Source organism: Poecilia reticulata, chromosome 13 (genome assembly GCF_904066995.2).
Source record: "Poecilia reticulata chromosome 13, P_reticulata-male-v2, whole genome shotgun sequence".
Lineage (NCBI taxonomy): Eukaryota > Metazoa > Chordata > Actinopteri > Cyprinodontiformes > Poeciliidae > Poecilia > Poecilia reticulata.
The window spans coordinates 10,507,893-10,522,174 of NC_088842.1; the positions used below are offsets into that span (position 1 = coordinate 10,507,893).

The 14,282-nt window shown below is 38.6% G+C and overlaps 1 protein-coding gene across 2 annotated transcripts in view; it reads right to left on the minus strand.

The window, feature by feature from the left end:
- The window catches only part of stx1a (syntaxin 1A (brain)), a 74,818-nt gene that overhangs the window by 11,124 nt on the left and 49,412 nt on the right, over positions 1–14,282 (minus strand). For both annotated transcript variants that reach the window (XM_008425804.3, XM_008425805.3), the window contains exons 4-6: positions 6,899–6,973; positions 4,886–4,959; positions 4,666–4,774 (exon numbers count right to left, since the gene is read on the minus strand). In XM_008425804.3, coding sequence (XP_008424026.2) covers positions 4,666–4,774; positions 4,886–4,959; positions 6,899–6,973 — 258 coding nt within the window. The remainder of the gene's footprint in view (positions 1–4,665; positions 4,775–4,885; positions 4,960–6,898; positions 6,974–14,282) is intronic.

Below are 14,282 nucleotides of genomic sequence, written 5' to 3' on the forward strand. Positions count from 1 at the left end.
CACGCATGCAAGAGTCAAGGCAACACCAGGCATATTTCTAATGAGGGAATAACATCGTAATGTATCCATGTATCTGCGTTAAAACCTAAATATTTTTTAGTTATTCTGCCAAAGAGCAACAGATTGATTTTCTCTAAAGTTGTCTTTTGCATTGGTAGAAATACGATCAGCATTTAGATGAGTTATCACAACTCAGTCTGTGATAAAAGCCTCACAGTGAGTCAAGCTGAGCTTACAGGAATAAAGAGCGGCATAAGGCAGCGTGATCTGATTATGGTATTAATAGCGAGTACTATAGCCTTCCTCAAATGTTTTCCTTTTCACTACACAATCATAAAAGTGAAGGGTTTCTGGAAAGCTCAGATTATGAGGTTGTCCAGGCAGGTTGCTCTGCTCTGCTCTACTTCCTCCCTGTGAGACTCCAAACAGCAGGAGCACAACTACAAAAGCTTCCTTCCATGACGTCATCAGAGTGCGTGCGTAGCCGTGCGTATGACCAAGACTTTGAGGATGTTGGAGATTGAAAACGGGACACAGAAGAAGCATCAGTAAAACTTTACAAGACTTCAGCTCCACTTGGCTAAACATTTATGAAGCAAATCAACTCTATTCACACCAATGAACTTCCATTTAAGTGGCATCAAGTGGTCAAATACTTTCACTAAACAGCTTAGGAATCTATTTTAGTTCACAATTCAAATTTATTTATTACATTTTGTTTTATGTGCAAAGCATTAGCACACACACACACACACACACACACACACGCTCACACACACACACACACACACACACACACACACACACACACACACACACACACACACACACACACACACACACACACACACACACACACACACACGTCGTTGTTTTCTTTAAAGCCATTACAAGCTCCAAGGGAGGCTCTTAATTGTTACCATGGAGACCCAAAGCCTGAAAAGTCCAATATGAAGCTGAGAAGCATAACTACACCCATAATGTTCATAGGCTATTAAATCTTTAATACTACCTTGCTGGCAGTAATTGCACTATTTCATTTCCTGTGTTTGGTGAACCAGAAGCGTCGTCCTCCAGGAGCAGAGAGCACAAATGTTTGTGCAGCAGAAACAAAAAAAGGTCCTCAAGCTTCGCATGGTTGTATTTTCCCCATCCATAATTAGAATTATTTTGTAACTCTTTCTTGTTAATCTTATATATTCCTGTGCCACATATTCCTGTGCTGGAGCGAGCAGCTAGTGGAGCGGTCCGATGGGAAATGGAAGACAATAATCAAATGTCAGAGAGACACCCTGCAACACCTGCGGTCGACCTCTCCTCTGCTCGGTCGGCCTGGCTGCTTACAGCACACAGGAACTAACAACTAAGGTCTAAAATACCAACATATGCATTTCTACCTGCGTTTTAGTCAACAAACAGATTTATTTGGACGGACGGATGGATAACTTCACAACCCTAAATAGCAGCATTTAGGGAGCTGAAATCCTCCAACACAAAGCTTGCAGGTCGCCCCGGCATTTCTTTCTTGTCCTTTTCATGTCTGCGCCCATCAGGCCGGAGTGGAGGTGAGCGGGAAAAGAGAGAAGCTGCAGCAAAATCGATACCGAGACCGAATGTTTCCCTCAGCGTGTGACATTTTATTGATTCACACACAAAACCAGTCAGAGGTGTTGGAGCTGCAGCGACGCCAGGAATTAAATCTTTAGACCGACAGAATTAAAAGAACGGGGAAAATCCTCCCTCAGACTTGTAAATAATTAGCATTTCCAGCGTACTCAAAGTGCTGCCTGTCTTTCTGTGTGTGTGTTTTTTCCATTGATGCTTGTGTGTGATCCCTTCCTTGGCGACAGTGAAAGCCTCCTGTGATTCCAGCAGCTGACAAATCAAACCCGAGCACATCTGGAAGAGCTCAAGGAAAAAGTGACTCAGGTGTTTGACTTCATGAGGTGCGTTTTTGTCCTTTGACTAGGCCCACAGAGTGCCGTGAGCTCCACTGTTGTCTAGAAAGTGGCACACAGAGTGGAGATAAACTTGCTGCATGCGTCCGGTCTCCCCTCAGCCATCACCACTAAATAAGTCACGGCGTTCATCTCTGTATGGACGCACTTATGGTTTGCGTACATTTAGGCGACTGCATCATGTATTAAATGAGGAATCGTCCATCTGGTCCAGGATTGAAAGGCTTACATTTAATACCTGTCAGTTCATCTGACGCATTCGGCGCGACGGGGAAGAGGAGAGCTGCGGTAACCTGCTGAGTGCGTCCAAGTGTGTGTGGGTGTTGATGAAAAGCGATTTGATTCTGAAAGCGGTTGTTGTGGCGCCAGGCAGACACACATAAACGACAGAAAAGCAAAAGTGGAACCTGAGCCGCCGTAGAAGGAAAAACACACTCTGAAGGATTTTGTTTATTAGAATATTGTTGGAAACGGGTCACAAGTGTCCAAAAAACACATAACACTTAAGAAGAGTCAAAGACAAAAGTCAAAATGATGAAACAGAAGTTGAAATGAATAAAACAAAAGGCAAAAAGGAATATTAATAGTATAGTCGAAATGGAAAAAATCTTAATGTTGCCAAGTATAAGACAAAATGAATTTACAAGTAAAGTTTCAGCAAGATATCGGAGCTTGTTTTACGTCAATAATTCTTGAACATTGACAAAAAGGTACTAGTTCCACTCGAAGATTATTTCATTCGTAACATGGGAAAAAAAAGAAGTAATCTAATTAGAGGCATCACCTCATCATTAGAAACTAGAAAACAGTTCTTGGTAAAATTTTATGTTTTTGCAGTGTGATATTTTCAAAATAAAATTTCTACGCTGGAGTAGATTAAAGTGATATAAAACCAAACTAACACAACGATCTGTTAAAACCTCGTGGAAATGAACATCTGATCATCATCTGGATGCACTTAAGATCTCAGCAAGAGCTGATCTAATTCAAACGTTAACTAAAATACATTTTAAAATGAGTCAAAAGTTGTCAGTCCCTCCAGCCCCTCACCACGTTACAGTTATATTCTAAATAACTCGTGTTGTAAAATAAAATAAAAAAGTTTCAACGGCTTTACAGAAAATCAACAGATTCATAGAAATCTTTAAAAAAACAAATCAAGATCTTACTAATCAAAGTGAACAGGAAAGCTATTTTTCTCTGTTGTTTTTTGTTGTGTCAACGATGTAACCAGAAACCTGCCTACAGCTTGATCAGAGAATCTCAGTTCGTGTCTTTTTGTTGTCCTTGACTCAGCATTTTGAAGAACGGTCTCTTCAAAATGCCTCTGGTTTCTGCCAAGATGCCGTTTTAAATTGGAAACTTTTATTACGTCTAATCCTGCCAAATTAAGCCCATCAGTCTTGTGATAGATGGAGGGAGAAATGATGCATTGTTCTGTCCATTTCTGTTTACTTCTGCAGTAAATTTAGAATACTTCTTCTAGGTTAGGTTCCGATGTAAATTAGCAAAAATCTCCAAAAGGATAGGAGATGTGATTTTGCAGTTTGCTGAATATCGTTCACCAGTGGAAACTGTCTGACTTGAAGGAGCTGGAGCAGCGTCGGCTTGAGGAACGGGCAACAATCCCAGCGTCAAGATGAAGCGAGCGCATGGAGAATCATCCAGAGCGACTTGCAGCTGTAATTGCTGCAACAGATGTCTACAGAAAGCAGTGAATTTAGAGGAGAGAGTAATTACGCACACTGAAGTTTTCTATTTTTCCTACTTGTTTGCTTCACAGTAAAAAGAAAAATTTAGTGTAATTATTTTAGGACATAAATGAGAACAAAGAGCTCTCTGGTTCTGTAATTAAGTTCTTAAACGACAAAGACAAATAATTTCAGTTTTATTTTGTGTGAACTGAACCTTGAATACGCGGTTGTGAAGGGACATTTATGAATGAGGCGCATGAAGAAAGTAACTGATTAAAGTTTTTGGCATCAGTTCAGAGTCTCAACAAAAAAAACAAGCTTTCAAAAACTTAATCTGGAGAAAATTTTGCGTAACTCAAAATATATAATATAAAATATATAAATGTATCATTCTGCAACAATAACAAGCTGTGTTTGTGTTTGTGTTTGATTTTAGGAAGTTTTTTCTTATCATTTCTGAGTTGTTTATCATTGTTAATATCTTTCCATATTCATTTCTTTTTTCTGTATTCTTTATCATTTAGATCTTGTCATAGTTTAGTGTTTTCATTCAGATTCCTCTGATCTCTCTGTCGTCTCCTCCTCTGATCAATTTTCTCCTAATTTTACTCACCTGGTTTCTGTGTCTCTGATCCCATTTCCATTGTTTTTAAAAGGCCCAATTTTAGTTGTTTTTTAAAGTAATTTGTCCTTTTATTTCATCATTAAAACTTTTCACTTCACCCCTCTTCCTCTGGTCTTCTAGCATTCGGGTTCAACAAAACGCAAGTTACTGATACTTTTGCTGTCCAGATTTTATTTTTAAATTAGAGCACAGTTAAATCCTACCTTTACATTTCAGAACATGAATGACTGTAACAAGTGAAAAGCCAATTCACATTTGAGCTGCTCTAGAGAGTTTTAGTGCCAAAAAACCCCAAAAATAAAACTATGGTTGGAGTTGGCAGTGCACCATTAAGCACCATAAAACCATTTATCACCCGTCCTCGGTGTGCATTAGTGGATCTACTCACTGATCTCCAGCTGTCTCTGAATGCGGCCCTTGCAGCGCTCTCTGTAGTCCGACTGCGTGGTGTTGTACTCTGACATCACTTCCACGAACTTCCTCGACAGCGTGGAGTGCTGGGGAAGTGAGGAAGAAGAAGAAAAGCTTCATCCAGGTAGGAAAAACAGCTGCAGTTAGATTACAAAGAAACATTTTCCCAAAGCCTTTGGTATTTGCTTGACCTCTACCTGCGTTTTGCGTATCCTCAGGTCAGCTGACGATCTGTTCTGCCCTTCCTCCTGCTCTATGGTTTGCTGAATACCTGAACAACAACAAAAACAATAATATATAAACACTTGATCAGCAATTGAGCATTTCGCTCAAACAAAAACTCAGAACAAACTCTATTTCAAGATTCAAGTGTTATTGCACTGCATGCGTCATTTTCTAATATAATTTTCTAAGTTAGTATTCCTGTTTTTTCATTTTTATTGCTTACATATATTTTTAGAATTAGTTCTTTATATATTTATTTTATTTAATCTCATACCAATCTTTTGTTGAATTTAATTATGATAAAACTCTTTTTTGATGATTCATTGCTCCTTTAAATCTTACATGAAACTTCATTAATTTTACAATCTTTCTAGAATCAATTATTAACTTAATTCCCCAGTTGTTTCTTTTTTCCTAAAGTCATTGTTTTATTATGTATTCGTCGTTCATAAGAATCTTTCTTGAATGTACTTTGAAATTATTATTAATTTATTCTTTTAAATCTGCCAGAGTTATGAATAATTTTATACTTAAATGTTCCATAAAATATAACAAAATGCTTCTCAAATGTTTTATTTTGACAAATGTCTTCCAGAATATCGACAGCAGATTTGCTTCTTCCTCCCCAAATCTCAGCCATCTGTTTGTTTTTGACAGATTTTTTTCTGACTGCATCCATTACAATAATAAATTGGTATAAAATAAACAGAGAAATTGTGTTTTCTCATAAGATTTGTCACAGAGCAAAGTTTGACATATGAATGAAATAGAGACAGTCAGAGTTGCTATGATTTAACACATTTCACCAAAAAACAGTTCAAAGTGATTTACATAGTGAAAACATAATAATGATCTACAGTCTATGGAAGGAAAGTGAAGAAAAGTTGGATTACAGACTAAATTTTATGATGTTTCAGTTTATATTATAACTAGAACAGTCAAGGACAAGTCTTAACAAATGTCTTTTTAGCCCTGATTTTAAACAACTCAGGGTTTCAGGATTTTTGACGTTTTCTGGATGTTTGTTCCAGATGAGTGGAGCATAGAAACTGATGCTGCTTCTCCGTGTTTGGATGCAGAGCAGAACCAGAACCAGAATAAGGTTAATACAAGAATAACAAGTCTTTCATGTATTTTGGGGCCAAATCATTCAGCGATTTATAGACTAAAAGCAGAATTTAAAAATCTATTTTCTGAGCTACATTTCCTGGTTTTAGTGAGGAGGCGAGCAGCAGTGATATGGATCAGCTGGAGATAAATGTGCACCAATCAGATGGTTTAATAATCTAAATAACAGATTAAAAACTATAAATAGGTTGGTTACTGAGCTCTTATGTCTATTCATTCAAGAATTTAGTTTTTGAGTTGACAACGTTTATTTTGTCACCTTATAGTTTGTGGTTAAAATGCGAATAATGGTGCTTAAGTAATTACACATCCTCTACTTGATTCAAATTTTGTATCAAGTCTCACCACTAGAAAAGACTTGCACCATTAGTGTAAAAAAAACAACAACACACTCACATCCAGAACATTTTTAATAATTAAAATCATTGATCACTTGGGAGTCAAACTGATTCAGAACCCGACTTTATTTGGTGTAATCTGATTTATTTTAATCTGAATTTAGAGCTTGTAGACCACTGACTGCAACGCTGCTAACAGAAATGTAAATAATTACGACTTCCAGCCATCAGCACCTCAGTAATAAGTCATGTTTCTGCCTCTGGAGAACGAAACCTCCATGAATAAATGAAGCCGTCTGGGAGCCGCTGCAGGCTGAGCAGCAGGTCTCCTCTGCTGGGAAGGCAAAGCACCTCCGCATGAAAACATCCGATTTTATTCCTGACTATTTGTCTTTCGTTTGTTAAATGAACTGCTCCATAGTATTTAAGAAAACCCCCAAGCCCCTAGGTGACTCAGTCCTGGGCTCATGTTTTTGTTAACCGACACAACGTTAACAGACCAAGACAACAACGACTTACTCTTTAATTTAGAGCGAATTTTGTTGGCCAGTTTCTTGATGTCTGCCATGAGGTCCTCGAGCTCGGCTTTGGTCTCTGAGGAAAACGGGAGCACAGAAGAAGAAAGAGGAGACGTGAGAAGAGACGTCTTTGTACCTCCACCAGTTTCACGGAGACAGAATTGACAATGAAGATGGTCCCTCCCAGACCACTGGTCAGCTTCGGCTCAGGTTGCTGCTGGTTTTTCATGGACTACCAGCGTCGCTCCCCTCACCTCTCTATTGGCTTTACGTGATGACTTGATACAAAACATGATAAAAACATAAACCGCGATCCACTGTTCTAGTATCAGAAAATTAAACATTACAGATGACAGAAGGTAGTAAATCAATAAATAAATATTTTTCCACCTTTTCTGCAAGTACAGCTACAATTGAATTCTCTGTCAGATTCTTCTTGCAGTGAACAAAATGATTTTCCTGATCTCGACTGGATCTAGGTCTGGACGTTAACTGGGCCATATTAAAGCATGAATAAGTACTGAACTAGACCACCAGTGTTGCTCTGAGCATATGTATATTTGTTGCTTTCTCCAATAAGTTGCAGAGTCACAACTCATAGTTTGTTGTCAACAACCTGAGCTGGAAATCTTGTCAACTTCTCATTGTGAACATCTTAGCAGGAAATCCGATAAGTGCTTTTTTGGCGACATACTCTTTCCATCTTCAGACAATAAATTAAAACAGTTTTCAAATTCTTATGATTTTGTTTTCTAGCCTAACCCTGCTTTAAGCTGGTTCATAGAGTTTTTTGTCCTATCGTGTGTTTGCTCACTAATGCTCTCTAACAAACCTCTGGGATCTTCACAGAGCAGCTGCTTCTGTGCTGAGATGTAATGACACACAGATGAACTTTATTAACTTACTGGTTTACTGCTGAAGTTCGTTAATGAAACCAAATTTTACCTATGAGTGTTAAATAAATAGAATGCATGTGACACATTTCAGATTTGAATAGGAATTTCTTTATGTTGGTCTATCACATAAAATGCATCAGGTGTGTGACTGGAATGTAATAAAACTGTTGAAAAGTTCAAATATTGGGAATACTTTTGCACAGCAGTGTAAAAACAAGTAACCCCGAAGCATTAATTACAGTTTCACACATGGAAAAAACCTAATTTATCATCTAAATGTCACAAACTAGCCAAATCCCCATTAACAAGCAGCTGGGAGACAGCACACACACACACACACACACACACACACACACACACACCAAGGCCTTCTAAGTTAGCACAGTCGACCTATTCAGTCAAAGTGAAGTGCCTGCAGTTCTTCTTCATAACGAGTTTATTTCTGCATATTTCCTGCTTCTTTAAAGCTGCATAAATCACAAAGATAAATTAGATTCAGCGGTAGACCTGTTGGACCAAAACTCACTGCAGACATCTGAACCCAATTACCGATAGCCTCAGTGGATGATTTGATTACGCAGAAGGAGACTTCAGTCACCGGCACACGTTCAATTATTAAAACACAATATTTGCACCTATTTTCCAATAAGGAATAAGCTTAAATTGTGAGATGATCATATCAAATTCTTCTCTGCACGTCCACTAAAAATCTGCTTTAAATGCGAATGCCTTAATGTCAGAGAATTAATTAAACCATCTAAAAACAAAAGCACCACAATCCACACACATCCATGTTGTGCTCAGGGTTAGAGCTTAAATTAACCAGCAGATCCCAGAGAAACTGATTTGTCTTTCAATTAGGTAAAAGGCAAATGGAGAATTAAGGGAATTCAAAACAAAAGAGAGAAATTGCTCCAGAAAAGTACATTTATGCAAATAGAAACAGAAAATGTGAATATTTTAACATGTAAAACCCAGCAGTACTAAATACTTTTGCATATCTCTTATTTGTAAGTGCTACAAAAACAATGTTCATCAAAAAAGTCGAGGCGCAAACAATCCATCAGTATCGGCTTCAGACAGCATTTAGTAGAAGAAGCTAAAACCAAACAGAGGTTCATAAAGAAATGGCTCTCTGGTTCAGCCTCTCATTATTCCATTTGTTCATGCAAATAAACTAACAGCTTTTAGATTGCAACAGTCAGTACTATGTTTTAAACAACTTATGATCCATGTTTTTCAATAGAATAAAGCTTTAAAGCTAATTTCTGTCGATGTTTAGCTTCCAGAAAAAAACTTTGTCTTTTTGTCTGTGGAGGGTTTTCAGAAAAAAGAATCAAACTACGGTTCAGACTATGTTCAGTGCAAAATAAGTCAGGTTACGCCTTCTTAACTAAACTGAGCTAACCTACTGGTATTCAAGAACAACATGGAGATTAGCTATTTGTACCTTTTGTTGATCATTTCTTCCTACTGAAGTTGAGAGGGAACTAGGTCCAAAGGTTAAAGATAGAAAAAAAAACTACACAAAACATACACAATATTTCCTTCTTTTTTGGAATAAATCTGTGTAAAGCTATTTTGTTTCTTAACCAGGAAGTTGCCACATGTGCAGTAAAGAGTTTGTCAGGGTCAGAAACAGACGTGAGGTTATGACCTTATGACCTATGAGTTCAGCAGTGGAGTGAGCCTGTCTGTGGATATGAGCAAAAGCCAAGAGATTTCTCAAATAGAATATTATTCTCTGACGTAGCAATGGCTTAAAAAAAATACTGTAACTAATAATAAGAGTGAGGATACGTAACATAAAATATTTGGACACCTGATGACTGCCTGTGGGTTTTTGTAACCTATTTGGAGACATGAATATTTATGATAAACTTTATTTTAATTCACCAACTACGTGCATACAAAACAAAAGAATTACAGAAAAACAAAAATAGAACAATAAGCATCAATTTTGACCATTTATAGATTCAAGTAATATGAAGAAATATTCAATGATGAAGGAAAAAAAAAATAATAATAAAATAAAAAAAGCCAGTTTTACAAATATATGCCAGAGTTTTGCTACATTTTAAAATAATTCATTGTTTCTTATCATAATAACTTCGTAATATAATGGTTCGTACATAGTTAAAGTTTTGATTGGCCATCAGATAATCTAGCATCTAGCAGTCATCCTCTGTTACACTATGACAACCTGTTTTTTCTAAAATACTGAACTTTTATCTGTTTAATGTTAAATTTAGGAAAACATACAATTTTAACAATATCTTAAATAAACCAGGACAGCCAAAAAAAGAGCATTTTAAGTCTTCTGTAAATGCAGTTTCTTCATCAATTAAGATTCCTGCACATTTATTCCTAATCTAAAAATTCACACAGATCACATCAGATGCACAGAGTTGCAACAACGTTGCTCAGGAGCATTTCCATGAGACTTTTGGGTCACAGAAACGTAATGTCAGCGAATGCCAGGAACGAGTCACCGGCTTCCTGCAGCCGTTCCCTAAATGATCCAGCGGTTCATTAAGTTTCAGCCTGTGCCCTTTGGGGAGTTGTGAGAAAACAAACACGTCTTGAGAGAGCATTTCACGACACAACCAATTTTGAAAGTAACGCACTTGCAAGCATTTGCCGTTTTTGTCAGAAAAGACAAAAAAGATCACACTAAAAGCTGAAATAAAGGGTGTAAAACAAACATCAGAGTGCGAGAACAAGAGGACCGGAGCCTCAGAGAGGCATAAGATTTAGAAAAAGCGCTCTCTCTTACTTCTCCATACCTGTGCTGCTCCACCAGGGCGGCTACAGGGCAGCACAGAGATAATAACATCAAAACTGAGGTTGGTCTCAGGTTGTTACAAGCGGGGTAAGTGTGCATCTGAGTGTGCGGCGTGTCTTTTAAGTGGTTAGATTTGATTTGCTTCTCGTGGCAACCGAACAGAGGAAGCCAACCTGTCAGATCAAGTATCCATTCAGCCTCGTTATTCGCCGTGTGAAAAGAGGAAGAGTGCCGCCAGAGACGAACGAGCAGAAGGAGAAGCGAGACAGAGGCAAATTAGAGGCCAGAACTGAGGACTCAATTGAGCCGCGGCTTCGCACTCTGTCCCTCTCCCAGACGTTTTCAGACGAAATCTTCAGGTCACGCTTGTTGCCATCATTAAGACGGCGTTGCTATGGAGACGGGCGCCGTTGGTCCTCTCGGCAGCTTCAGATGGTTTCGAAAGTGACAGAAGGAAGGAGAGCCGGAGAGAGACGCTACGAGGGACTGAGATATGTGGGAGCTGGAAGAGGGGCCTCTGTGAGCACAGGAAACAAATTCAGACTGGTTTTACATTTTTGCTTTTTATTGTCGAGGCCTGGAGGAGATAAACGGAGGAGAAAATGGGTTCCACATGGTTGCGTCTGCCACTTTTGTGACGGATTCCATAAAGACGACAGAAACTCACTGAATAAATGTAGTCGTATTTTATCAGCCTAGCAAAGGGTTTTGTCATCCTGGAGTCATAAACAAGTAAATAGGACAAATAAAGGGAATCTGTATGGATTTCAAGTTACATGGACCCATACATAAAGCTTCCTTCATTACAGATTAAGGTCGACCTGTGGCCTCCACGATTTCCACAACAACGTATCTGGATCCTGGTAAATTTGGAAAACCTGGGCTGGGCTGTCGGAAAGAACTGTGCACAAAAAAACCCTAGACGTCTTTGTCATACTGCAGGTGTTGTACAGCACAATCATGCTTCAATCCAATCGAGTTGTTGCTCAGGTATTTTTCTTTCTCCTAGTTGCTAGGAGAAACTCAAGTGATTTTAAGACTTGAGGATTTCTCAGTGCAATAAGTCTTTATTGCATTAGAAGCACAACTCAGAAAATGCGTAACTGACTCTGGTCTTCCAGACATCAATCTATGTGCAATTTGGAGCTGTGCCTGCTAACCTCGGAGCCCAGCTCACACTGATCTGAGCACAGCATGTCGACTTGCTTCTTTTGATGCAAAGAGAAATCGCCTATTGTTCATTTCAGCTGATTGGAGAAACCGTTTTAGCCAAAGCAGCAGCAGGAAATGATCCACATCACACCAGCTGAGATAATTTTTTAAATACATTTTTTACATTTTTTTTTATACAGCAGATTAGTTGGAGAAATGCTTGATATAGGCATGATGAGGTTGTAACCCCTCCTAGACCACTATTTTCCTTTCTGTGGTGAGTGATTCATGTAGGTGAACACAGGCCACAAAGACATGTCAAATCGCAGCTTTTGAATCAACACTTTTACGTTTCTTTCATCAGGAAAGTGAAAATGTTTAGGCTGTTCTGGCTGTGTTGTATTCATTCTGTGCCGGTGCTCTTTGGTTGGAGCGTTACGAAGCAAACATGCACAAACCTGCGATCAGAACATATCAGACTTTCTTTTAAGCATTTTGAGGATGTGACTTGGCTCGGTGTTATTGCACAACGCTGGAGCAATTCTTTCATTAGAAACAAGGACATGGGAAAACAGCATCAAAATCTGCTACTCAAGGATTTGATGTCATATTAATTTGTGGTCAAACTAGAGAAACATAAACTACAAGCTAAAGTTTGAGTTTTCTTCATATTTAGCCGTCAGCAGGTCCCACATTTAGACAGATAGTGTGACTGTCCGACACCAAACAAGCTGCTTCTCTCTCTGCTCTAAATCTGCTTTCCGACTTTTATCCGTTTATCTTTTTTTCTCCCTCTGCTCTCTCTGTAAATGTATTACCAGCCCATTGTGTGTTTGCTCTGCTTATTGATTGTCTAGAGTCCAGAAGTCAGAGAGACAGAATCTGATCTCATCCCTCAAACATTACCAACATTTACTTTTCTAATACAGTGTGAGCGTAGCAAACGGCAAACCGAAAGCACAGATAAAGTTTAACCCCCAACGTATCGCTGGGGGTCTTAAAAACCTTCAAGTCTCCGTGACAACGACATGCAAGCATTTCCCAAAAACCTGACTGCATTACACTTTGGATGAAGATGTGCTCCCTCAAAAACTCATCCATGCTGCACTGAAAACTATAACTACTAAAAACAAAAAATACTTTTCCTGCTCAAAATATTTATCTTAGCTTGATTAGTTCATTTCATGACCAAGTCAGGCGTTATGTGAACTGAATAATAGTGATTTATAATGATTTGGCTAATTTAGTTTCTAACGTTTTTTAACAAACCCACCATCCGGCTGAAAATAGAGCCCACATTGTATTTATAAAACATTGCATACGAATTGGAATCTGTCCTATTTTTACCTGTAGTCTTTAATTAAAACAATCATAACAAGCGGTTTCAATTTTTAGTGATGTTCAAGTAGACAGCCTGCTAAATGTGCTTCTTTCTGTAAACAGGCTTCAGTTTAATTACAAACCCAAAGTTACGTTTTTGGGGTTTAATTATTGATGAGATGCTCCATCTTTTTTTTAAGAGTTGAATAGTCGTACAACAAAAAAAAAAACTGTAGTTAGGAATTTGGTTCACATTGTAGAATTTATGTATTTTCTGTAATCTAAACAAAAATCTTAATTTAACTTTCAATATACTTGGATGAATATCCCCTAATAAGACAAAGAGAAAACACACCCTTTTTGTAGCTGATATTCTTCAGGTTGGATAGTATTTTTTACTTTTTTATTAAAATTGTTATACATCTCATTTAAATTGTCTGGTTTTCTGTCATCAACTTTTTATTTTAGGATGAGTCTGAAGCAAGACGTGAGAAACTTTCCATCTCAGAAATTAAATTTAGACTAAAGTTTCTTTGTATCTAAACATTGTGTCGTTGCAACCTCATTCTCCTCCCTGGAAACCTCAGTTTCTTCACCGGCGTCTTCCTACGCGGAACATCCGGGTTACTTTGAGTTAACATGGTAACGCTGCTGTCACTTTGAAGCCTCCCTCTGCCTCCAAACATCTAACGTTGTAATCAGGATCAGAGCGCGAACCTCCGAGCACCATCGCCGCCTCCGAGGTCAAGGGGGACGCGGAGCGAAAGACACGATTTGTCTCCCAGCGAACGCGTTTATCTTACTCGCTTTGACCTCCATTGTCTTTGCGTCTGTGCTTAGCCTTGGACATCATCGTCCACATTCGATTAACCTCTCTTTCACAGATATTATTCCTCTGCAGCTTTAAGCCGTGGCTTCATATCAGCTCAGATGTTATGAGAGAAGGGAAAGAGAGGAGGAAATGAAAAGAGATAAGGCACAAAGGGATCGGCAGCTGAGAGAGGAGAAAGGAAAAGAAAAGAAGGAAGAAAGGGAGAGAAAGAAAGAAAGGAAGCTGAGGGTACTTTTGGTTGAGGGTGGAGGCGCGTTGGCAAACAGATCTCCACTTGGCGAAAAACTAAAACCAGAAATAGTAACACTCACAGGCTGCAATTAAAACAGCCGTCTCCAGTGCTGCCAGCTGAGCACTTTTAATGGAGGGAAGATGCTCTCCGCAAACGGAGATGTCAGAC